At 45.5% G+C, this 27208-nt stretch overlaps 1 protein-coding gene across 2 annotated transcripts in view; it reads left to right on the plus strand.

Moving 5' to 3' along the window:
- LOC137299552 (transducin-like enhancer protein 4) overlaps nt 1-27208 on the plus strand; it is a 135261-nt gene that overhangs the window by 63860 nt on the left and 44193 nt on the right. For both annotated transcript variants that reach the window (XM_067968370.1, XM_067968371.1), the window contains exons 7-8: nt 9495-9693; nt 11231-11247. In XM_067968370.1, the coding sequence (XP_067824471.1) occupies nt 9495-9693; nt 11231-11247 (216 nt within the window). The remainder of the gene's footprint in view (nt 1-9494; nt 9694-11230; nt 11248-27208) is intronic.

The raw sequence follows: 27208 nt of genomic DNA on the forward strand, positions 1-27208 counted from the left end.
TTGAAATGTGTTGCTCTTTAGCCTCGAAGAAAACATATCTTTCCTACTTGGTTCTGTAGAAATCTCAACATTTCAAGGCTCCTATTAATAAATATAAATGTAAATGCTGCCTCTAAGGTGTACTTGATGGGGGTGGAGGGAGAGGAAGGAGAGAATGTGCAAGCCCGTGACCAGATTCTGTCTAGCATCCTCAGTTGAGATTGGGGGAATCTCCATGCACAGAAACCTAGCAGACCACATGTGAGGCGGCCTTGTGGAATCATCTTATTTACAGTCAAATTCAAACCAAGTGCGGTCGAATGGAATGGGTCTGAGCTGCCTGCATTGGAGCTGCCACGTTCTTCACTCAAACCAACTGCTCATCCTCGGCGGCTCAGTTTAAATGCATGTGCTGTTTTTTTTAGATGATTCCTGAATTTCGGGTGGCAAGACTTGAGTGCATGGTTTTATACGTTTATTTCAAGCTGCAGTGTTTCCAGATTTAAAAAGAAAGACCTTTCTCCTTCACGTCTGCATTTCCCTAGGCAGCCGGCTGAGGGACAGTCGTGGCAAAACACAGCCAGGAACTTTGGGGGTGAAATTGGCCTTGGACAATAGTCCGTTTTACACTCTGCGTGATATCCATTGACTTCAATGGAAAAGAAAATCAGCTGGGAGTGACATGGGTTCACTACCACCTAAGGCTAAATTCAGCCCCTCTAGCTCCAGCTAATTGCTATTGAGAAGTAACTGCCTTCAAGAAACGCTCTTTGTTAAACCAGCTTTAGCTTGCAGAAGGAAAAGAGCCATGTGTGTTTGTTTTTAATCCCTCCCAAGTAATGGAATGGCGCATGTATGTGCTCGTGAACAAAAAAAGAAAATACAGTAGTTGGCTGTTACACACTAGAAAGGTTCCATGTTGGATTTCTCCTTCATGTTGAGTTGACTTACCTCAGCCATGATGGCAATAGGGACACTGGTTTCAGGAGGTGAAGATCGTCCAGAGTTTCTGCTTCTCCTCACTATCCAGTAAACATTCTTGGAAACGTGTGCGCAGACAAAGAACGAGGATGGGCCATGGCTTGGCTGTGATGCCCCATAAGGTTGAGTAGCTTGCTGATACTCCCTTGTCAAGACTACTGTGAATAATCCTCAAGTCAGGCGAGGTGCTGATGGGAACCTGGTGCCTGCGGAACTGTCACCCACCAAAAAACCAACGTCTGCAGGAGCGAAAGGGAGGGGGGGGAGACAGTTAGTGAGGAAAACCATTTTTTAAAAATAAATTGCCTTTGGTCAAATACATTCTCATACAGATCATATCTGAGGGGACTGGGTGATACAGTGAGTTAGACGATGGCTTACAGCTAAGACTGATTCAGTAAAACTCTCCTCTGCCGTCTGTGAGGGTTGTACATGAAATGAGGTACTATCCATTCAATTCCACTCAGGTTTGGACCCAAATCGCGAAACTGTCTTAATTTGGCACAGATTGAGGCAATCTCACTCCGAGATGCCACTGGATGGTTGCTGTAGAATATAGAAAGATGCCACACTGGTAAAGTAGTTGTGCTTTTTCTGAGGTTGGGGTTGAGGTATGTTTTTGGGGCACAGGAGAGGGAGCCTATAGATACTTTTTATGTTGGGTTTAGTGGCAGTCCAGTGATGCTGGCTCCTGTTGTGTTGTCCACACACAGTTGGCAGCAACCTCAAAGTAAACTTGCTGGATTTGCTAAGGGTAGCAGTTGGGAAGACTTTTTAAAAACTGGATCTCTCAAGCAGCTGGCCATACCAAGTCTGACCGGTGGTGCTCTTAGATTGCTGTAGGTCATAGGTGACATGCCGATCTGGAGCTGGTGGCAACAGCAAGCCTCTAAACTGCTAAATATATAAAGCACCTATCACCCAATTCCTCTGTACTCAGGGGTTCCTGATACTGAAGTAGAAAGTGTCAGGGTTGGGAATTTATAAATCACCTTGATGGACACATGGGAACAACACCACCTGCACGTTCCCCTCCAAGTCACACACCATCCCGACTTGGAAATATATCGCCGTTCCTTCATCGTCGCTGGGTCAAAATCCTGGAACTCCCTACCTAACAGCACTGTGGGAGAACCTTCACTACACGACTGCAGCGGTTCAAGAAGGCAGCTCACCACCACCTTCTCCCGAGCATTTAGGGATGGGCAATAAATACCAGCGACGCCCATATCCCATGAACAAATTTAAACAAAAACAACAAAATTGATTTTTAAAAAAATTGTAAGATGGGGTCCCAAGAGCAAGGATTCTTCTTTTTAACCCCATGTACCCAGCTTCCCCCCCCGCTCCCCCCCCCCTCCCCCCAATGTTGAGACCTTCATTAAAACTCACCTATTTGACGAAGCCTGTAGACACCCCTCCTAATATCTCCTTTGGCTTGGTGTCCATTTTTGTCTGTGAAGTGCCTTGGGACGGTTTTCTACGTTAAAGGCGCTATATAAATGCAAGTTCCTGTTGGCCCGCGATGCCTTCTCTCTCCAGAAATACATGTGCTTGTCTCTTGAACGCATTTACTCTCCACTTCAATGGTCACAGTTGCACTTCAATCTCCGAATGGAGCCTCCACTAATACTTTCGGGCTCTCCACTCCACCCTGTCTCTATTTAAATGTGGCTGTGTGCTGTTCCTTGAGGCAGGTCTTGCACTGTGCGCATGCGCTGCTCCCCGAGATGGGTCCTGGGCTTGGTGGGACAGATGGAAGTGAAGATCAGGACTGGGCTTCCCCTGTGAGGTGTTTGTAAGTAAGGCTCTGGGTACAGCTTAAAAGTTACATTGATGTATGGTTATGCTCATCAGCTTTTCAGTGTCCAGGGAATAGTTGCTAATTGTAAATACATACGTATGTAGTTTGTAACTTTTGTGAGATGTGCCTCGTGTTTGCGTGTGCGTGCATGCGAGCTTGGTATCAGTTGGGAGAGGAGGGCGATGTTGGCTGGTTCAAAGGCAGAGAAGTCCAGGGCTGGTGAAATCTCCTCGGACCCCCAAGCGTTTGCAGTGCCAGAACTGTGGCTTTGAGGTGAGGTCGAAGCATCAAAGGTCATGTAAGCTGGCAAAGGTCAGTGAGCACTCCAAGCACTGGCTGGGGCTTTGATGGCCCCACTGAGGGGTGACCTAGCAGGAGCGAGACATCTGGTGCAGTTTTTCCCTGAGCAGTGACCACACAAGGGGCAGTGGGGAGAGGAGAGAAAACCCTGCCACTCTGCCCATCCTTTCAGTCAGTAACACTTCAGCAAATAACTGTTGAAACAATTTAATAAGATATTGGAAAGAAAATTGTTGTATATCTCTTTTTTTAAAAAAAATTGCTTCCACTTAAGGGTCATTTATTCAGCTTTTAGATTAACTTGGTATATTATGAAATATCAATATTTAATTTTAAAAAGAGAACACATTTTAAATTCCTAATTTAAAAAAAAATTTGTACATTTTTATTTCAGAAAACAAATTAATTGAGCGATTACATTTCACAGTTTAATCATTGTGCTTAATATTTTAAGTGTCTATTTTTGTTGAAATGTTCTATTATTCATGAAGACCTACCCAGGAGGATTGTGGGGAGGGTTTGTGGTAGGGGTGGGGTAGTGGATTGATTGGCTGATTGTAGACTCCAACACTGGACAAATTCACAGAGGAGCGTACTCACAAACCATCTCCCCTCAAGAAGATTCATTTTGTGCCTTTAGCACTTGGATCCCCCTTCAGACTTTCCCCTTCTAACACAAATGTAGGATTGTTGAGTCTATAGGAAGCTATATAGTTTGGGATTTACAAATCTGGGTTTCTGCATGTAAATATCTGCTTCCAATAAGTCTGGGTGGGGGAGGGAAGGGTGTCCATTGATATTGTCACGGGACCATCCAAGTAAATTGGACTGAATCTGTATTCTGGGACTTTAACACCCTTTAAACTCCCAGCACTTGGCATTCACTCTGTAACATCGCTCGTCTCCGCCCCTGCCTCAGCTCGTCTGCTGCTGAAACCCTCATCTATGCCGTTGTTACCTCTAGACTTGACTATTCCAATGCTCTCCTGACTGGCCTCCTACCTTGCACCCACCCTGTAAACCTGAGCGCATTCGAAACCCTGCTGCCTCTATCCTAACTTGCTCTCCTCTAAGACACTCCTTAAAACCTACCTCTTTGGCCGAGCTTTTGGTCATCTGTCCCAATATCCCATGATGTGGCTCGGTGTCCAGTTTTGTTTGATAACGATCCTGTGAAGCGCCTTGGGACATTTTACTATGTTAAAGGCCCTATATAAATGCAAATTGCTGTTTCTGTTTGCATGTTTCTCCACATTTCTTCCTCCTGGGGACAAGGAAGTAGAAAGTATGAAAGAAACATTTATTTGAAAAAAAAAATCTTTTGAAGTGTTACGTCGTGTGAAAGTGCAGCATTTAAAGGGCCAGTTGGTGGGATGTATAATTGTGGTTCCTACCCTCCCGGCCCCCCTCATTTCCAAGTTCATGATCTCAGCTACATTGTTAGGAGATGGTGAGAGATACTTTTCCTATTGACTAGCAGACACAAACTTTTGATGGTCTCATGCTGTGCTCAATGGTGTTTGAGTAGCACTGGAAGATACCTAGGATCAGCTCAGTTGACCTCATCCCACAGTTGATGCGTGGCCCAGTAAGAAATGGGAGGAGGGAGAGGGGAGAAATGGATTTGTATCCTTCCAAAAAGTGCACTTTCTAATTTTGGTCTGATATAAATTACAAAATATGCAGAACTTTCTCTTGTTTGACAGATGCAGCCTTTCTGCAACATTGTGTGCAGTTTATTATGATTACATGGATGTGGACTTTTTAAAAGATTGTTCTAGAGGAGTGAAGTATTCAAGATTATGTTAATACTTGGGATAGTGGTAACATTCATGAAGGGGAGCATGGTGGTGCTTTGTTGAGATGGTGGAGAGGCAAGTGTTATAACTAGCAGCCTCATTTTCAAGGATTCTTCTCTAACCATTTCATTCTGACTTTAATTTGCATGGCAGTTGGTATTTGCGGTTATAAATGTATCTACAAAAAGCATTCTTTACCTCCTCACTCACTGCTTTTGGGTTTTGGTCTCCAACGTGTCTGAAGGGCAGATGTCTCGTGGTTGAGTCTTGTTTCTGATGGTTCAAGCTTTTTTTATTTGCAGTCTTCCTTTTCACTTTATTAAATTGTGCCACTCCTCTATTTCACAAATTGAAACTTCTTTAGAGTGGGAGTAAGAGGTCTCTTGGGATCTCACTGCTCTGCTCTTCAGCCAGTAGAAAGTGCACCAAAGACTTGTGAACCAGATGACTTCTTTCCAAGTTGCTGATGTGGTCTTCACTAGTCTGTCAGAGAGGTACGCTCACTAACGATACACATAGCCCTGCTTATATTTACTGGGAGGGGGGAGGAAATAAAATAGATCAGTGGGTGGTGAGGGAGAGAATAATTGTGCATGGGTTTAAGGTGGAGTGGGGTTGATGGACTGTCTTGTTCTGGACTCCTTTGTTGCAAGCAAGTGGGACCTGGACTGATGGTTCCCAGTAGCGTGAGAACAAGTTGAGATGGAGTTTTGACTTGATATCATCTTAAGGGCAATTTACTGTTTTCTGCTTCCAGGCTTCCTACCAATCTCCCCCCTTGGTCTCATTACAGCAATGCTGCATTTTTACTTGTATTGTCTTTCCATGACCATATGCTTTCGTGCATTAAAAATAGGAAAAACAAGTTAGCAGGGACTTCCTGAGATCGATTCTTTATTTTTATCGGAGGGGGGAAGGAAAGGAAAGTAATCATAAATGGGATTACTCTTTCCTGATATCCTCAGGTGTTTCCTGTAATACTATGACCTCCTATGTGAGGGAAGTATAATACATAGTCTTTTCATTACCTCTGCAATCTAAAACCTCCGTATCCTAACTGGCCAGTTTGCTTCATTTAATCTGGATTGAACAGTGATGAGACTTGATTTTCAGCCATAGTGCCCTCCCTGCTAAGACACCCCAATGATGTCCATCAGAGAGAATGACAGTGATTTGCTTAGGAAGATGTGGGAGGGATGGAAGCTGGCCACTTTTTTTTGTATTCGAAAATAGTCTTGACTTTTTTTAAACATTAAGTTTTGTTTCTAATCGGGTTGCCCTGCCTGCTCACGTATTCCGGTGACTCCCATTAATTGAGAATGGATCACTTGACTCAGACTGACCCAAGAGTGGCTCAGTGGACACTCAAATCTAGGAAGCCATGATGCAGATTTCCCCTAGATCGCTACACTGTCTTGCTTTAAACGTTCTTTAAAACATTAAACATAACACAGATCAGTTTGAAGAGGAATGCAAAATTGATATAAAGTGTGTTCTTTAATGTCATGTATCAAACTCAGTAAAACTTTAACTTCCTGCACTATTGGTTAAGATCTTTTATTTCTTTGTTTTTCTGTCCCTATTTTTGTTTTCCTTCACATCCTAAACTGCGCAGCCTGTGAGGGGAATGCAGCCTTTCATACTCAACTACATTCATAGATGCCAGAATAATCTTTTTGTGATCTGCAATCAAAGCTGGGAATTGTTTGCATTTTTGTCCTTGGATTTCTTGCTGCCTGCAGTTCAGGATACATCTGTGATATTGCTGTGCAAACTTTCCCTTTTCATGGTCGGGCCTCATTGGTATTCCGTCGGTGAACCGCTCGTGCATTTGGAGAAGCTCACTGATTGGAGAAGAGGGCCAAAAATCCAACGGCTACACCATGGAGCCCAGATGGTGCAGTTAAAGGGTGGGGAGGAGGGGGTGGAGGAGGCAGGCAATCGGGAGGGAGGACTCTGGAAGGTCACGCACCTTTGGGGGAGGGGTGTATTTTAGTGGCCCCACAAAAATCATTTACAAACCTTTTTTAAATGTGGCTTGCAACGGTCCCTTTAACGACTTCTGGTTAGCCCACTCGACACCAAGTGTCAATGGTTGGAGTGTGCGTCGTGCATACTCTGCCCATTGGCACTTCAATGTTGCATCGGGTCCCATTGATGTCATGAGATCCTGATTTGCATTGGCTAATAAGGCTCCTAATTGTTACCGTCTGACGTCTGGGCAGCCTATCTAGGAACATTGGAACAGGAGTAGGCCATTCAGCCCCTTGTGCCAGTTCCGCCATTCAATTAGATTATAGCTGATCTGTACCTCAACTCCATTTACCTGCCTTTGGTCCATAGTTTCTCACTATCTACCCTATCAAATCCTTTAATCATCCTAAACACTCAATTAGATCACCCCTTAATCGTCTATACTCAAGGGGATACAAGCTTAAGGGTCTGGAGATCTATCTGCCATTGACCTCGTTTACACACCACCTTTGGAGTCTCTGCAACGTCAGAACCCCGTTGTAGCTACACTATGTGAATGCACCCTGCGCTACTTATGGCAAATGAGTTGTTACACTAGTGGTCTTTGAAAATAGAGCTTTCCTAATTTGTTAATGCATACTTTGTAAACACCTGGACTAAGCATTGCTTGATAAACCGTGCCCTCATGAGGCTCCATTAAAGGAATGTACAAGATATCTTCACATAGTTGTTGAAAATTGATTCTTGCATTTTACAAAAAAAAAGTCTCCCTTCATCTTACCATGTGAGTAAGCCTTCAGATTTCCATCATTGTGCTTGGCATTTGAAGTGATAAATGCTTAAATTAATGGCCAATTTTCTAATAATCACAGTTATTAGGCTTTTCCAAATTTGCTTTGTTCCATTAACTCCAGGGAAGACACATAAGGCAGAGAATCCCCTTCAAATTCATCCTCTTAATGTTGTTATTGATATGTTTTTTTTCTAGTCTCAGTAAAAGTTTGCTAAAAATGTAACCTGTATTAGTGACTGATTTTGGACAATTATTCAACCCCACTGACATCAATGTCAGGTGTTTTATTTCCCCCCCCACTTCGGTTTTTTGTTCACCACAAGTATTGCCTTTCCTGTTAAATAATCGTGACTATTAAATGAAAATCCTTTGCTAAACTTTGTGTAGAGACTGTGATGGATTTGGCTTTGTGACATGAAGTTGTTTGAGCTGAAATGTGCATCGTAGGGACCACAGAAACTATAGATTGCACAGAGGAGCTCTAGAAGATCAAAATCTATTTTAACAATACAAGAAGATAAGCGAGAAAAAACATAACTGAACCGGAATTCTGTGATCGTTATTCCATATTTCTTATGTGGCCAGGTGCCAAAGTTTTGTGAATGACTTTTGAAGCAGGGTGTTGTAGTAATTGGTAAACGATTGGTTCGAGACCACAGCACATGACCCAGATACTCCTTTGTATGCATATTTCTTTTGCAGTTCTAGTTCAGCTGAGTTGTCAATGCAATTATTTTCTGGCCTACCAAATGTGGTTGGGTTCCCCCCCTCCGAAGCTTGTTTTCACTTTGACGTGGTTTCGAACATCTGGATAATATCCATCATCTTGAGGGAGGGTTGATGACAACAGCCTGGTGCTGGAGCTGCTGTAAGTAAGGGACCGTATAAAAGAGAAGAGAATGGCATCTAAAAGCCTGGGGCTACCGAGGCCTCATTTTAAATGGGCTTCCTAAAAATAATTAAAAGCAGACTTTAGCCCACTGGGCGATTGACATGGGTCAAAATAACAAAAGTTGAAAGCCATTGAACTACGAATCAATGTGTAATCCAAGCATAGATATCCCATGTACCAACTGAATCATTTCCTTTCTCATACCCCTCTTACATTTTGCAGGGATAATGCTTTAAATAATTTCAATCATTCAGAAATGCTACCCAGACTTCTCTTCAATGATCAGCATGCTGGCTATGGTCTATTTAACTTCACCTAAAAGTTGCCACATGTATTCCAAGTTCTTAAGGGACCATATTAAGAAAACAGAATGAAAATGTTTGCCTAAAGTGTGAAGAATGGCTTCTTTTGAACAATATATTAATGACTGTCATGAAGAAGCCAGCCGGTTTTACGCTGGAGGTAGTGCAAGCAAATTGAAAGCTCCCAGCTTAAGCTGTCTGCATTAATTAGGTTGGTTTTGCATTCATGATTGAAACTTGATGGATAATTTACTGTAGCCTCAATAACTTTTTAAAGATATAAAATCTTAGCGTGGCAGCCAAAGTAACCCTGTATTGACTAGTGATGTCGTGGTAAGTGCGAAACCTTTTATGTGGCAGATCAGCAGAAATGGCAATTCATCCCCACCCCCTTGTGGGGGGAGATGTAATATTTTATATCTCCTCCAATGATTAAATGCTTCTTTTGTTCAATGATGAATTACTGATCTTATGGGACTGCAGTGTTAGATGCTGTACATTTTAAAATCCAATCATTTTTGATGCGGGCACAATTTATTATTTACTTGGGGGGGCAAGAAGAGGATGCTGATGGTTTGATCAGCTGAGATTGTGTAAGTTAGGCATAAATGTGCTGTGGAATTTAATTTCTAATTTTTTCTTTTTCTCCTGCTCCCTCATTTTGGAACAGCACCACTTCCAACCCCAACAGCTATCCCACCATGCATCTCCATTCCCACTCGCTCTTCATCCTTCAGGACTGCAGCTTCCTGCTATGTCCTCAATTGGTGCCAGCTCGGGTCTTCTGGCCCTTTCCAACGCTCTTGCAGCTCATCCCCAGTTTGCACTTAAAGAAGACAAGAACCATCAAGATCCAGAGCATCGTAGAGGTAAAGTAATCATGCTTATTTACCTGCAATGCAACGGTTGGGAGTATTTAAAACTGATTGCTACTCTCTAGGTGCAGGTTTTAATACGATGCCTGCACTCCCATTCTTGCTGTTCGTCGCACCGTTAGCATCCATGCTAAACAGTATCACAGGGAATCTCTTCAAGGAGTTCTCCCGATTGCCACCGTAACTTTGGCGGAAGATCAGTTGTAACTCTGGATATACTACATTGACGGGAATTTTCATTGATCTTCTGCCAAAGTTATCGTGACCGATCGGGAGAAACCCCCCCCCCCCCCCCCCAAGAAAATTCCCAGCGTGAAGCTTCGCTGACCTTTTAAGGTTATAGAGCTGAAAGTAGGTTTGAGCTCCCCATGATTCCTGTGGGTTTACACTGTGAGTAGTTGGTCCATATTGGCGAAAGATAAAGTTGCAGAAAATGACTGCCAGCCACAAGAGCCCTGAGTGCTCTACCACCTTCTGCAAGCAGGGACAAGTGTTCTCAAGATAACCCCTTGGGCACATTTCCCAGGAAGGGGAAGGCTGCTTGACAGCAGAAGATTCTAGGTCCAGATCCCCTACAACCTTTCCGATTTAGTTAACAACATTCCTCCAGAATGGCGCCTATTGGCAGGTACAGTTTGATTATAGAAAAATTTGAAGTAAAACATTTTGGAAATACGAGCAGGGACAGAAGTGCACCTTTTTAAATGGAGTAGACGCGCAGAGGGATCTTGGTGTGTGGACAAGTAGGTCACTAGAGTTGGAGCACATGTAGGTATGGCCATAAAATCAACCATTGACATAGAATTCAAAAGCAAGGAGGCAGTATTGAACCTGTGTAAGACCTTAGGCCACAGTTGCAGCATTCTGTACCCTATTATGGCAAAAAAGTGTAAAAGCATTGGAAAAAGGATGATCTATGAGGAAAGATTGGAGGAAATCAAATTGTACCGTTCAGAGAAGTGCGGACTTCTGAATTACATTAAATTAAATGATCTAGTAAACCTGAATATCACTTTAAAGTAAAGCAGGTACCGGGTCCTGCAGATGATATTTAAACTGAGGAAGAGCCACTTTACTCAAGGGTGATTAAAAGTTTAGAATAATTTGCCAGGCATGATATAGTGGAATAAGGTTGCTCTGTGCAGTGAGGGGATGCAGGTGTTTGTGTAGGATTCCTCTGCTCAGGGCTTTTGGTGAGGGCATTGACCAGTTTTGAAATTGGCAGGTTGGTGCATTCATTGGGATACCAGTCAGAGGAATTTTGTGTGTTGCCATCACAAGGCACCATGTTACTCCATAAGACTGTTTAAAAATTCAGCTGGATGTTGCAATAGAAGAGGGAGCACAAGACGGGCGAGCTTTGAAATGCTGAATTGGTCTGGTTTTGTTCTTGACATTTCCCCTGTTCTGTAATCATAAAACAAAGTGAACGGATTGTGTTTTATATGACATACCTGCTGAAGGGCAAATGACTAACTTGGTTTTTGTTCCTCTTGTTCCTCATGGTTTGGTGTACTTCCAACGGAGGCAGACAGAGACCAAGGCTCAGTAAGTAGTGACATTTTGTTGTTATCCATTTTTTGAAGGAAACATAGAAGGTCAAACAATACAATTGTTCCCATAAATAAATAGTAAGGGAGTTTGGTGGTTCCACTTGTTGCTAGGTTGGAGCTGTGCCGAGGTATGATGGTGTTTGAAATGTAAATCGGAAAAGAATTAAAAACTGCATTCAGTGTGTTTGCATGTACCCACGTGTAACAGCTATGGGAAATAGAATCAAAATTATATTCAAATGTCGTCTTTGGAGGGTGAGTGTGATCTGGGGTTTGGCAAATGACCTGAAAGGCTTATGAAAGCTCAATCAAATGTTTAGCAAATGCTTTGTAACTCCTGTTAGCACATGAGATGGTAACTGGGCATTCTTTTTACATATCGCCTCAAATGCCACCTCTCAACAGAATACTGGTCTAATAGCCCTTACACTGTTTTTGGTATTGTTTCCTCTCCTGAGGCATGGAATTTTAAATTCATTTCACTAAAGTTCCCCTGGGTATGAGTTTTTTGTATGGATTTCTAGTCTTGTTTGATTGTAAGTAGAAAGAACACCACACAATAGATGACATGAGACAGGCACAACAGAATGGGTTACCATTACAGTGAACGATAGCTATATTGTTCCAATAGAATTTTGATTTTTAAATCTGGTGTGAGAATAACAATTGTACAAGGGCTATAAAACAGGGTTTTCTAAACTTGAGCCTTTAGGGGCCACATAGTGCATATTCTGGAGCCTCGGGGCATAATAATGTTTAAATCCATGTTCCCATTAACTTGTATATATTTCTTGTTGTTTCTACAAACGGGTCTACGGTGTTCTGTTTCAAGATTTATCCAGCAATGAGGCAACGGGGTCAAAACAGCCCTTTTCAAATATAGGGCCACAAGGTTCAAACCGGACAAAGCAGCAATTGGAGAACGTAGGCACAAATTGGACTGAATTGCTTTGATTTTAAGGGCCAGATTGCCAGATCTCTGGGGGCAGGGGGGAGGTTATGATCCAAGGGCTGTAGGTTGGAAAGCCCTGCTATAAAGCCTACTCTGCTGAATATTTATTTATATTGTAGTAATTTTAAAGGAAGTCCAACTTGACCAATGGAAACCCATTATGAAATCCTTAAGTTGCACAAATTCATCCTGCAAAGTCCAGGTTGGTAAAAGGCCACTTGTACCGTCACTTGCGCGCAATTAAAATTGAATCCCTCAATCCAGTTAGCCTCCACCTCCCTCTACCCAATTCTGGGTAGGGCTTACTATCATATTTACTTGCCTGGGAAATTGCGGTTAGACGTTAGACTTTAACTGGACAGAAATGCACAATTTTAGTTTGCAGGGCAGCTACATATTTTAAATGGCAGGCTGTCTGTATCAGTGCTGACGTAACTTGGCTGGAGCATTAGGGTTAGGGTTACTAGCTCATTAGCAGGTTGACGGCCAAATTTCTATAAAATTTCAGACATTACAATTCAGAAATGCAACTGCGTTAGGGTTAGGGTTACCTGGAACTTGGCCTCTTCATGGAACTGGGGCTAGGAGGTGAGAACATATGCTTTGCCCAACATAGACTTGTAAAGAAGAATGGTAGAGATTTAAATGTCCAAAGTATGTTTGGGTATTCTGCAACTTGTTGTGATTGAATTCTGGAGACTGAGTTCGCATAGCTTTTGGAGTGATACGAGGGACTACAGAGATGGACTTCTTTTTGAAATGGTGGCTAGCAGGAGCATTCCGACAACTGATCAGTTGATTTTGTATTGATCAACAAGACCTAATTTGACACTTAACACCATAACCTGATCAAGGCAATTGTGGTTGCTATGGTTATTACTTGAGGTGGAAGAGTAAAACTACTTGGTAACTAGTGTTGAGTAAAGCTGCATGTAAGTAGTGCAGTTTCTGACATTACAAAGGTTCATATTATTTATATTAAAGAAACTCAATAAACTGTGGGAATATTCAAAGTGGGCAAAATAATAAACATTTTTGCTCAAGGAGCTGCCACATTTTGCATTACTTTTTCCATTTATAAAACTATCACCCTTCATGGTTTATTGTAGTTAAAATGCATTTTTCGTACAGGCAAACATTGAGCTTTCTTACCAGAGATATTTTTGGTTCAGTGAATATCTGATAGAAAAGGCCTATCTGCATTTGTGCAATCTTCCTCAAATTTGTGATCATTTGCAACTGATTGGAGAGTGTGCAAGGGTCCCTTGGCATAGTTTATGACCATTGCACTCATTTTAGAAACCGCAGCTGAGCAGTCTTCCCAGAATCACTCCCATTATTCAGACAGGATTCGATGAGCAATGGTAATGGAATTCTAATTGCATGCAAGGAGCTTCTAGAAAATGTAGTCATAAAAGTAGCCAATGGAGTGCGACATTGCAAAGTGCTTCACATCCAATGAATTACTTTTGAAGTGTAGTCACTGTCATGTAGGCAAAATGCAGCAGTCAGTTTGTGCACAGCAAGAATCCACAGACTGGGATGAGATGAATAGCTGATTTTCTTTTTTGTTGGTGGTTATGGACGAATGTTAACCAGGACATTGGCAGAATTCCCTTTCCTTCTTTCAATAGTGCCATGTCATCTTTTACATCCACACAAATAAGGAACCACTTTAAAGTCTCATCGGAAAGTTGGCGCCTTTTACAACACTCCTTCAGTCCTGCATTGAAATGGCCATCTGTATTTTATGCTCATGTTCTGGATTAGGGCTTGAACCCACAACTTTAAGTTCACGGGTGAGAGTGTTACCACCAGCGTGGCATTAGGATGTGGTTTCCTTGTCCACATCTTGATTTGTAACCATTGTTTTTAAAGCTATTACTGGCTGTCAAGAGCTTGGCTGTAACTTCTGAGTGTGCACAGTGGCCCTCGAGCCTGGGGATGGACTGTGGAATTTCAGTAACGTCTTTTGGATGAGACGTTAAAGGGAGCCCCCATCTCCCCATTGAGGTAGACAAAAAAGATCCTGTAGCACTATTCGAAGACGACCATGGGAGGAGTTCAGTGTCCTAGCCTCTCTCGACCAGCACCACCAAAAGCAGATTATCTGGTCACTCGTCTCATTGCTGTTTGAGACCTTTCTGTGCAATATTGGATGCTCTCTTAATTAGGCTGAACTTATACTATAAATTTAACATTAGTTTCTAAGTGGTAGCTACGTTGTAAATGCTCCCTACAAATTTGTATAGGCCCTGAATTTGCTTGGGGATTCCTCTGGATACCCTTTTTTTTGGATTTCTCGGTTGACTTTGTAAGGACAAACCTCTGCCTGCCCCTCAAGGCCGTACTGGGAGTTCTCACTACTTTCACTAAGTTGGGACCTGACGTCCACTCTTAATTCAAAAAGTTGCTTCATTTGAATTATCGGATAATTCAAATTGTTTTAGCACTGAATTCTCATGTGATTTTCAACTATTGCTATGTTATTTGCATTGCTTAATTCAAATTATTGGATAATTATTATTTTAACACAAAAGCTGCTTTGCTGTTATTAGGAGTAGACTGCATTTGAAGTAGTTTAATTTGCCAGAATGGTTAGTGGTAGAATTTTAGTCAATGTTTCCACCAGCAAATGAATATTTTAAGAGCAACATTGCTTGTTTTTTTTTCTTTGCAAACTTCACGCTTCATTTCATTGAACAGCTTTTAAAATTTAAAAACGTCTCTTAACAGAACTCCAGCTTTTCCATACCTAGCATACTTAAACTTAGAATCATAGAATCTTATAGCACAGAAGGCCATTTGGCCCATCATGTTAGTGCCGGCTCTGGGAAAGAGCTATCCAATTAGTCCCACTCCCCTGCAATTTTCTCCCCTTCAAATATTTATCCAATTCCTTTTTTAAAGATACTATTGAATCTGCTTCCACCACTCTTTTCCGGCAGTGCATTTCAGGTCATAATAAATTTCTCCTCATCTCACCTTTTGGCTCTTTTGCCAATTACTTACATTGAATTGGCTAACGTTGTGTGTGTCGTGTGTGTGTGTGTCGTGTGTGTGTGTCGTGTGTGTGTCGTTTGTGTGTGTGTCGTTTGTGTGTGTGTCGTTTGTGTGTGTGTCGTGTGTGGGTGTGTCGTGTGTCGTGTGTTGGTGTGTCGTGTGTGTGTGTGTCGTGTGTGGTGTGTCGTGTGTGTGTGTGTGTCGTGTGTGTGTGTGTCGTGTGTGTGTGTCGTGTGTGTCGTGTGTGTGTCGTGTGTGTGTGTGTGTCGTTTGTGTGTGTGTCGTTTGTGTGTGTGTCGTGTGTGGGTGTGTCGTGTGTGGGTGTGTCGTGTGTGGGTGTGTCGTGTGTGGGTGTGTCGTGTGTGGGTGTGTCGTGTGTGGTGTGTCGTGTGTGTGTGGTGTGTCGTGTGTGTGTGTGTGTCGTGTGTCGTGTGTCGTGTGTGTCGTGTGTGTCGTGTGTGGTGTGTGGTGTGTGGTGTGTCGTGTGTCGTGAACTTCAGGTTCATAATGGAAGTCTAGCCCACGCTAAGAGATTGCACGTATCTTTATACTGATTTAGGCCCTTAGTATTTGGAATCCAATTCCCAACGGAGACACAAGCCATCCTAAACCACCATGCTGCGGTGATTCTCAAAAATGCCTACGGGTAGAAAGTGTGGAAAGCAGAATTCAATAAGCATGCAACTGGGGGATTGCCTTCAAAAGGTTCCTGATGACCTGGGATTGGTTGATGCCACCACTAAGTACAAAAGTACAAGTGGGTCTCATTCCTCCTAGGACTGGAATGCTTCCAACTGATGAGTGTATGTTTTTTAAAAAAAATAGAAAACAAAAGATGTGGACTGTACCATGTAGACTAATTGACTGACTGAAAATTGGATTGATTTGAACCCCAGGAATTGGGATGAAGTTGAAAACCACATGTGGCTACGTAGTGTCAATTTAAGAGTGATTAAACTCAGTAGCTGCCTTATCCGGTGTACCGAACTCCTCTGTCCTTGCAAAATAGCATTAGTACGGTGGGCTCAAGGTAAAATGATCTCTTTTGAATGTAATCAAAAGACTGGAGATCCATCATGTTTGACCTGACAATTGCTACAACAGTCCAAACGGTGTCTTTGTTTGCCCACAGGGAATGTGTTGACAGAGATGTAGTACATCTGTCACACATGCTTGCCTTCCTTATTAATAATTAGCTGCCTCAATGTACACAATGATCATGGGACCAGAAAAGGGGAAAATGAATTTGCTGCTGCATTTAGCTTAATGTCCCCGAACCCTAATGTTGCATGAAGAATTTAACCCTCTTCTTTTAACCCTTGAGTTCAGGGAAATGATAGTCTGTCTCTCTGGGGCAGCTGGTTCCTAAAGCTTTCAGCTCAGACACTGCTGCAGCCCTTTAATACTTGTATTAGCTACTCAAGTGTCTGCTTAAGAGTTAATATTACATTAATTAACGCTTACAACAGCCTTCCTGTACTGCTCTTCATGTACGGAGAGATGTGTCTGAGTACTTTACGGTGGACACTAAGCAGAGGATAGCAAGGGAAAAGAAGCAGAGGGATGAATGTATGAAGAATAAGAAAGATAGAACTTCCACTTTTCTAGCGCCTTTTACGACCTCAGGACGTCCCAAAGTGCTTTACAGCCAATGAAGCACTTTTGAAGTGTAGTCACTGTTGTAATGTAGAAAACATGGCAGTCAATTTGTGCAAAGTAAGCTCCAACAAACAGCAAAGTGATAATGACCAGATAATCTGTTGTTTGAGTGATGTTGATTTGAGGGATAAATATTGGCCAGGACGATGGGGAGAACTCCCCTGCTCTCCTTCGAAATATTGCCATGAGATCTTTTGCGTCCACCTGAAAAACCGAGGCCTCATCCGCCCTAACATCCCACCCGAAAGACGGCACCTCAGTACTGCACTGCTTGCCTTCCTTATTAATAAGCCTAGATTATGTGCTGAAGTCCTTGGAGTGGGGCTTGAACCTACAACATTCTGACTCTGAGGTGAGAGCGCTACAGCTGAGCCAGAGCTGATACCTCCGAGGTGTTTGAAAATAGAGAGGAGTTGATGAGGTGGGTATGTTGAGGGAGAGGTCATAGTGGTTGAGGGAGAGGCCACCAGTGGCCAAAATAGGGAATGAGAAGTTGGCCAATATCTGAGGAGCAGAGAATGGCAAAGGGGTAAACAGCTGGAGTGATCATAGAAGTAGAGAGGGCCACAGCCATGGAGAAATTTGAAGGTGAGGACAACTTTTTTTTTAGAAAAGAAACCTTTTTAATTCATTTTCCTCCTATTCTTATCCTTATTTTGTGAGATGGAAGCAAATTGCAAAACATTGGCTGAAAATTGGCTTTAAAGATCCAAGTGTCTTAATTGAGATGATTGTGGCATAGATCTGGGCAACTTGTCAAACTAGGAATACATCTGCAAAATGAGTCTGCTTGTTGCTGCCCTCTCAATACTGACCGTGCTGGCGACAGTTGATGCAAATGATTTGATGCTACATTTATCTGAAGTAACATTTGAACATTATGAAACTTTCCTACTGTATAGTGTGTATCTGTGTCTAATATATAGTGTATATAATGTCCTGTTGCAGTTAGCTTTCTGAAGAATAGTTGCCTCAAATTCTGAATTGCCCTGAATGTATAGTTAAATCAGCTGTAAGTTGACTTGAACTCCCTACACTTTGGCTTGGCTTGTGAAATTGGAACCTCTTGCTGGTAACTTTAAAAAAAATTTTTAAAAAAATTGGAGGCTTGAATGGCCCTTTTTTTTTGTTCCTCTCCCCTTTCCCCGTGTAGGCACTGACTCCCTTGCTAGGGTACAGTAGCTGCCCACTGAAAACTTGTCTAAGTGGTCATTATTCATATGTGAACCATGACTGCGAGTGTTGGCAAGCTGTCTAACTGTGGAGAACATCTTAGCCTGTCTTCAGCTGAATTTCCACACACGTGGACCTCTAGCAGACGTTGGTGAATAGCGATTTAGGAGTGGAATCCATGGCCATTCCCCCACCCTCCCTTCCTTAACCTAGGCCGATTTGTAATGCTGCTTCACTGCAGAGACCAGCCCATTCAGCGTGGGGGGTGGGGGAAGGGGTTTGAACTTGGGGTCTTCTGATCTATATGACTCCGATGATTTTGTCTCTGGGACTGCACCTATTTTGAGTAAGTTACAATAAATTCAATAATTGGTCTGCAATTGAATTTAGTGTGAGATTATCTATCTATCCATCCCAATCAATTGTTTTTTGTGTGAATTTTGTGACCAACCTCTCAAATGAACAACATTCTACTGATTGATGGGTTGCTGTGATTGTGACCCTTGCAGACTAGTTAAAGATTTATTGTCGGCGGAGGGGTTATGCATTAGTAGCGCAGCATGTGAAGTGGAGTAATAGGCACTTTCAATTGTCCCCCTTGGTCTGGTATTCTCTTGAGATTAAAGGCCTTGCATCACCTAGTGACGGATAGCTACAGGTTTTATATGACCACATGGTCAATATGTTGAATAGCATAGACTTTTGACATTTTGCAGTAAACGTTAGCTCTGAATGGACTCAGTAAATTTTCCATTACTATAGTGGTGAAGGCTTCACGATTGACATTGTCAAAATGATTGTCAGTTGATTCTCTGGTATTGGACTTTAATAGAAATATAAGTATAGGAAAATGCCTGTCCATGTTAATAATCCAAACATGTCGTGCAGTACGTTAGACTTCATGATGCCTCAGACAGCAGTCCTTCAGCTTTCCTGTTGAGTGTTACAATGCTGTGCATCTCTCTAAGCAACCACATCCTTGGTTTCACTGTAGCGTTCCCAGTTTTTAAATGTTTCCCTTCCTACTCAAGGCTCATGCTGAGGTATGTACAGTTCAACAGGGGCATGGATGTTCTCTGGAACCTTGCCCAGGTGGCTGTGCTTTGTGTGCCAGTTTAGATAAATGAATGTCAGTAGGCTCTTACTGGGAAGTGGCAGCAGCATTACAGCCGAGCCACGTTCCTGACCTGTTATCCAAACGTGCACGTTTTCCACTGGGAGTCACTCGAGAGCAGGCGCCCCATCATTTGTCCCTCCTGCCATGCCAAGAGATACTGAGGCCAGTTGTAGCAACCTGCCTGAGTTTAGGCTAACTCATCGTAGACCAACGATCAAAATTTGGACCTTCCTCACCTACTGTGGCTCTGCGTCAGTATTCTTGCTGTTTGAGCAGCTTGGTTTCAATTCTAAACACAGCCATTGACCGCAGTTCCAACGTGATTCTTCTCCATCTTCACGTTCTCAAAATGCACACGGTAAGACTGTGCGGGTTGTGTTGAGTTCTTGTCAATCTGTCTCCAAAGCACTAAACTTGATACCTTACTAACTTAAAATACTTGCATAGCCTGCAACGAAACATCCCTCCTCCTCAGACTTTGGGTTTCATTCTCGACTGGGCATGTTAAGACCTGTTTATATATTGCTCTTAGTAATGCCAGAAGTGATGTCGAATCAACAGCTGCACTTGGAATTTTTGGCAGATATTTCTTCATCCGCATCATTTTGTTGCTGGAAACCATCAGTTGACTGGCTGGTGTTTTGAGTGAACATTCTGGAACTTGTCATTTAGGTTTGATGAGGGTCACTATTTTTTTCATCGTCCCCGTTGGGTGAATATTCAAAAACCCAATATTTTCAGATTTGTCCGAATTATTCACGTGCTTCCAATAAGTTTAATGCATTTCTATAGTTCCACAAATCCAAATCTAAGGAAGTTATCATCTGGTATTAATTTCTTTCTTCCCCTACACATTTCTCAAATCAGATATCACTTACTGTATTTTGGTATTAAGCCTTCTGATTTGAAAAGTGAGTGTTGGGGAGTGGGAGTGGAGAGAGTGGGGGTGGAAATGAAACAAATTGAACACATACCAGATTGAATTTATCTCCAACTTGGTCTGAATAACATTATGTTAAATTTAGGAATGCTGCTCAGGGCCTTTTGTCTTTGTCAAGTTGAAGGCAATCTTCTAAAAAATAAAGTGCCCCTTTTTGCCCCCTCTCCTCCTTGTTTTTTCCGTTGCGTTTCCTTGTCACATTAGGCTCGTAGGGGCTCGGCAACCCGACAGCTAAAGGGAGGGGAGAACTGCCAGATCCAGCAGGCATGTGCTTTACCAGCACAGCTTGTGGGCCAGGAGAAGCAGGAGTGGAAAGGCCCCCTGAGCAAACCTGCCGCAATCTTCTGACCACCACTCCCACCCCGCGGCCCAGTGCATTCTCCCTCCCTCCTCTCCCTTTTACAACAGGCCTTCCCGGCCGGCAGCCTCCCAATCTGGCCAGCTGCCAGGCGGGAAACTGAGTTTAAAAGAAACTAATGAGGTTCTGCCGTTTTAAATTAGTCCGCTCCCGTAATTCCGGGTTTCCCGGCTGCTGACGGGCCTCCCTCCATGCAAATATCGGGGCTTTGGGTCTGTGCAGGCTCCTTTACTGGAGCAATCAAAATGAGTCCCATTGCCCTGCTCTCTGCCCGACACCTGCCCCCCTCCAACTTTCAGACAATTTGAGCCTATCCAGAGAATTGATTCAGAATAAATTAACTTCTTTTTTGGCCTGAGTAATTTTACAGCTGAGGAGCAAAATGGAACAGGCCCGAGCATCCCAATATAAGGTCTCTTGTGCTTTTGGCATGCACCTAGTGTCAATTAAAGGAGACATCGATTATCCTCACTTACCTCCTGTATGCTGATATGCTGCGTAACTTAAAATGAATGTTAATTTTACTTCCTAATCTTTAAAAGCCTTAAAATCTCTCTCTCTCTCTCTCTCTCCTGATCTTTTCTTCCCCTCCCCACATCAATTTATGTTATAGCACTCCAGGGGTTGTAATTTGAATGAGCTGCAGTGAGGTATAATGGGATCCAATAAACATATCACCGTTTTGATACATTATGCTGCTCCTGCTGTTTAATAGCTGGGTGAGTCATGCCAGTAAGGAACCATTAACAATTTTCAGTTCCAAGCTGATGAAGGAAGTATGAGCAGTGTATGGCTTTTAAATGAAAAAATGACGCAGGAGCATGTTTTTAGAAACCAGGGCCCCAGATATTTACGGGGAGGGTGCGAGGGAGGCTGAAAATGGACCGGAGAACCCGGCAAGGCCGGGGAGATGGAGGTCCTGTCAAACTTAACGGCAGGACCACGTTATCATTTTTTGGATCCAGTTCCCGCCCAGCATCCGGTCAAATTAGCGGCCGGGAGTGAGAAGCAGCAGAAGGAGGTCCGCAGCCGGGGACCCTTGGGGACGGTCCGCAGCAATTGGGGAGGGGGGGATTGGAGAGGGCACATCGGGGGAGAGGTCGGCGATCAGGAGGGGAGAGAGATCACGATTGGCGCCGAGGGGGACGAAGGCTTCCTTGAGGGGCTGTTGAGGGAGGGGGGGTCACTCCTGCACCCTAGGAAACCTGCGCAGCAGCAGTGAATTTTAAATCGGGCTCCCAATTGCACTGAGAGCCCGATTTTAAATATGTTAATGAAGTGCTACACTTCTCCACGGCGTGCAAATCAGGCGTCTGACCTGAACCTGGCCAGTTGTCGGTGGGCGAGTTCGGTTAAAATCTGGGCTTAAGAGCCTGCTGCTGCACAGATGCACGCACACGCACACACAGACACAAACACGCACACACAGACACAAACACGCACACACAGACACAAACACGCACACACAGACACAAACACGCACACACAGGCACAAACACGCACACACAGACACAAACACGCGCACACACAGACACAAACACGCGCACACACAGACACAAACACGCGCACACACAGACACAAACACGCGCACACACAGACACAAACACGCGCACACACAGACACAAACACGCGCACACACAGACACAAACACGCGCACACACAGACACAAACACGCGCACACACAGACACAAACACGCGCACACACAGACACAAACGCGCACACACAGACACAAACGCGCACACACAGACACAAACACGCGCACACACAGACACAAACACGCGCACACACAGACACAAACGCGCGCACACACAGACACAAACGCGCGCACACACAGACACAAACGCGCGCACACACAGACACAAACGCGCGCACACACACAGACACAAACGCGCGCACACACACAGACACAAACGCGCGCACACACACAGACACAAACGCGCGCGCACACACAGACACAAACGCGCGCGCACACACAGACACAAACGCGCGCGCACACACAGACACAAACGCGCGCGCACACACAGACACAAACGCGCGCGCACACACAGACACAAACGCGCGCGCACACACAGACACAGACGCGCGCGCACACACAGACACAGACGCGCGCGCACACACAGACACAGACGCGCGCGCACACACAGACACAGACGCGCGCGCACACACAGACACAGACGCGCGCGCACACACAGACACAGACGCGCGCGCACACACAGACACAGACGCGCGCGCACACACAGACACAGACGCGCGCGCACACACAGACACAGACGCGCGCGCACACACAGACACAGACGCGCGCGCACACACAGACACAGACGCGCGCGCACACACAGACACAGACGCGCGCGCACACACAGACACAGACGCGCGCGCACACAGACACAGACGCGCGCGCACAGACGCGCGCGCACAGACGCGCGCGCACAGACACGCGCGCACAGACACGCGCGCACAGACACGCGCGCACAGACACGCGCGCACAGACACGCGCGCACAGACACGCGCGCACAGACACGCGCGCACAGACACGCGCGCACAGACACGCGCGCACAGACACGCGCGCACAGACACGCGCGCACAGACACGCACGCACAGACACGCACGCACAGACACGCACGCACAGACACGCACGCACAGACACGCACGCACAGACACGCACGCACAGACACGCACGCACAGACACGCACGCACAGACACGCACGCACAGACACGCACGCACAGACACGCACGCACAGACACGCACGCACAGACACGCACGCACAGACACGCACGCACAGACACGCACGCACAGACACGCACGCACAGACACGCACGCACAGACACGCACGCACAGACACGCACGCACAGACACGCACGCACAGACACGCACGCACAGACACGCACGCACAGACACGCACGCACAGACACGCACGCACAGACACGCACGCACAGACACGCACGCACAGACACGCACGCACAGACACGCACGCACAGACACGCACGCACAGACACGCACGCACAGACACGCACGCACAGACACGCACGCACAGACACGCACGCACAGACACGCACGCACAGACACGCACGCACAGACACGCACGCACAGACACGCACGCACAGACACGCACGCACAGACACGCACGCACAGACACGCACGCACAGACACGCACGCACAGACACGCACGCACAGACACGCACGCACAGACACGCACGCACAGACACGCACGCACAGACACGCACGCACAGACACGCACGCACAGACACGCACGCACAGACACGCACGCACAGACACGCACGCACAGACACGCACGCACAGACACGCACGCACAGACACGCACGCACAGACACGCACGCACGCACAGACACGCACGCACGCACAGACACGCACGCACGCACAGACACGCACGCACGCACAGACACGCACGCACGCACAGACACGCACGCACGCACAGACACGCACGCACGCACAGACACGCACGCACGCACAGACACGCACGCACGCACAGACACGCACGCACGCACAGACACGCACGCACGCACAGACACGCACGCACGCACAGACACGCACGCACGCACAGACACGCACGCACGCACAGACACGCACGCACGCACAGACACGCACGCACGCACAGACACGCACGCACGCACAGACACGCACGCACAGACACGCACGCACGCACAGACACGCACGCACGCACAGACACGCACGCACAGACACGCACGCACAGACACGCACGCACAGACACGCACGCACGCACAGACACGCACGCACGCACAGACACGCACGCACGCACAGACACGCACGCACGCACAGACACGCACGCACGCACAGACACGCACAGGCACGCACGCACAGGCACGCACGCACAGGCACGCACGCACAGGCACGCACGCACAGGCACGCACGCACAGGCACGCACGCACAGGCACGCACGCACAGGCACGCACGCACAGGCACGCACGCACAGGCACGCACGCACAGGCACGCACGCACAGGCACGCACGCACAGGCACGCACGCACAGGCACGCACGCACAGGCACGCACGCACAGGCACGCACGCACGCACGCACGCACGCACGCACGCACGCACGCACGCACGCACGCACAGACACGCACGCACGCACGCACGCACGCACGCACAGACACGCACGCACGCACGCACGCACGCACGCACGCACGCACGCACAGACACGCACGCACGCACGCACGCACAGACACGCACGCACGCACAGACACGCACGCACGCACAGACACGCACGCACACACAGACACGCACGCACACACAGACACGCACGCACACACAGACACGCACGCACACACAGACACGCACGCGCTACAATGGCTTCTAAATTTTTCATGTTACGTTTACTTTATTACGAGTGGCAGTTTTAACATACAGGAGCAACAAAATGTCCTGTTTTGATTTGAAGTGTTTAAACAGTTAATATACAATGCTTGGTTAAGTTTGCTCTTTTGTCTCCACAACAATTATCCAATTCTTCAGAATGACCGTGTCTGAGTGAAGGAAAGCAATGTGCTTTAATATAGCCTGTATTGACCAAGTTAGTACTGAGCTTCTTTTCAGTATTTGGCGGCATGCCAGCCTGAAAGGTTAGACCAGAGGTCACGGCAGATCGAGTTGCATTAAAGTCTTGCACAATTCACCTGAAGCTGGTAGCACAGCACATTTAATTTATCGTGAATTAAGGTTTTGTTCTGTGGTTGTGGCCTAGTTTCTTGGCCTCCGAGCAAAAATTGGCAGTGAAAAGCTGTCCCAAGACCTCACAGGAGGACCAAGTGATTTCTAAGCTCTGTGATTTCGAACTACTGAAAATCAATGGGCTGCTGACTGGCAGAGCGCCCTAGCAGTGGCTCACCCCTGGAAGGGGGAGGGGGGAAAATTTGACAGGAGGCTCGGGCCTGCAGGATTGGCCTTGCACATGCATATGAAACAATTTTCTCCAGCCCAACCATAAAATATTTAACTCCCGTCTGAGTCACTAAACCTTCACAGAAAGCCATCGTGATAACTCTTTACAGCTCTATTTATTTGGAGGGTTGCACTCCAACGAGCCTGGCATTGATTCTGCTGCATGACTCAAGCCCTGCGTAAATGCTGACTGACTCGACTCTGGAGTTAGAGAGTTAAAGTGCATAATGCCTCCCACTGGCGGTGAGACTGGAGTGAATCCAGAATGTTTTCGGCTGTAAATGGGACCTGTGACCATTCGGGAGCCTCTGTGCTACAATAAAGGTCTATTTCTCAGCAACACGGACAACAGCAGTCAGCACAATGAACAGACGTCTAGTTCAATGGCTGTGCACGCTCTTAAAAGGAAACTGGAGTCTTGTAAATGGCAGCTGCTCTGTTTTTAAAATGCAGATAGCGCAACAAAGTAGACCCACAGCTACACACGCTGTGTAAAGAAAAGGGGCGGCAGCAAATTTGTCCCGTCTTTAATTCTGGAAGCCATTTAAGGGCCGCAGTTACTGAAGGAAACTTGGCAGCCGTCTGCTCGTTTCAAAGGTACTCGGGGCAAAAAAAAAAACACTTTCCAGGGTAGCAGGTTTTAACGCTGATGCCTTTCCTGGAGGTCCTCTAATGTAACCAGACGGGCACACTGAAGAAGCTGCGTTTATTCCTGTGCCAGTGGGCATTGGCATTGCCCAGCGCATGTCAATCATACTTAGCTGTGATTCTCATTGCATGATTGCATAGCCTGTCAGGGGTGGAGCAGCCTTGTGGTGAGGAGAAATGCTAAAGCCAGCCACTTGCATTCTATCTTGTCGTACACCGAGTGGTTCCGGTGGTTTCACTCTGGCTGTTAATATGAGCACAGCTGTAGTCCCACATCTATAAGGAGTATTTAGATAGGTAAATAGGCTTGGTTAACTACATTTCAATGTCCTGTTGATACTGAGGCTCAGTTGGAACAATGAGGGTGGATTGAATGAAGTTGCTACTCCTTTTATTGTGATACTGCTGGCTTTTAATGGGGATCACTCCACAGTTATTTTCATTCTCTTTCTACATACATGAAGTGAATTTATCGATCACATTTAATGGGGGATGGAGATGACTTACCTGCAATTCAAATGGCCATGAAACCAATGGGCACCATTTGAGCAATTTACACTGTTGAATGGTCTTTGGGGTTTTGAGTCTGATCCCAAATTCGCAATCCCAGTTTAAATGGGGTTTTGTTTCCGGTGGTCATTTGCTGAATGGCTGTTTGAGTTAATTGACTGTTCTTTAATGGATGACTTCTACTCTACCAATAGGTAACTTTGCCATTCTCCCCTCTTCCAATATTCCACCTCCTTTTGTATTGACGCCAAAACCAATAGACTGAATGAGACCAAAGTTCAAACACAATAATATTGAATAAATAAATAAATAGCTAATCTAAGATATTTCAGAAGTAATTTTCTCTAAATTCCCACTATCCTGAGGTATTGAGGAAATTTGGTGGGGAATGGCCTGTATCCTAACTCGTACCAAATCCCGTTCACTCATAACCCCTGTGCTCGCTGACCTACATTGGCTCCTGGTCCTGCAGTGCCTCAATTTTAAAATTCACATCCTTGTAAGTCCCTCCACAGCCTCGCCCCTCCCTATCTCTCTAACCTCCTCCAGCCCTGCAACTCTCCGAGATCTCTGCACTCCTCCAATTCTGGCATCTTTCGCATCCCTGATTTTCATCGCTCCACCATTGACAGCTGTGCCTTCAGCTGCCTAGGCCCTAAGCACTGGAATTCCCTCCCTGAA

The sequence above is a fragment of the Heptranchias perlo genome, chromosome 29 (genome assembly GCF_035084215.1).
Source record: "Heptranchias perlo isolate sHepPer1 chromosome 29, sHepPer1.hap1, whole genome shotgun sequence".
In the NCBI taxonomy this organism is placed as follows: domain Eukaryota; kingdom Metazoa; phylum Chordata; class Chondrichthyes; order Hexanchiformes; family Hexanchidae; genus Heptranchias; species Heptranchias perlo.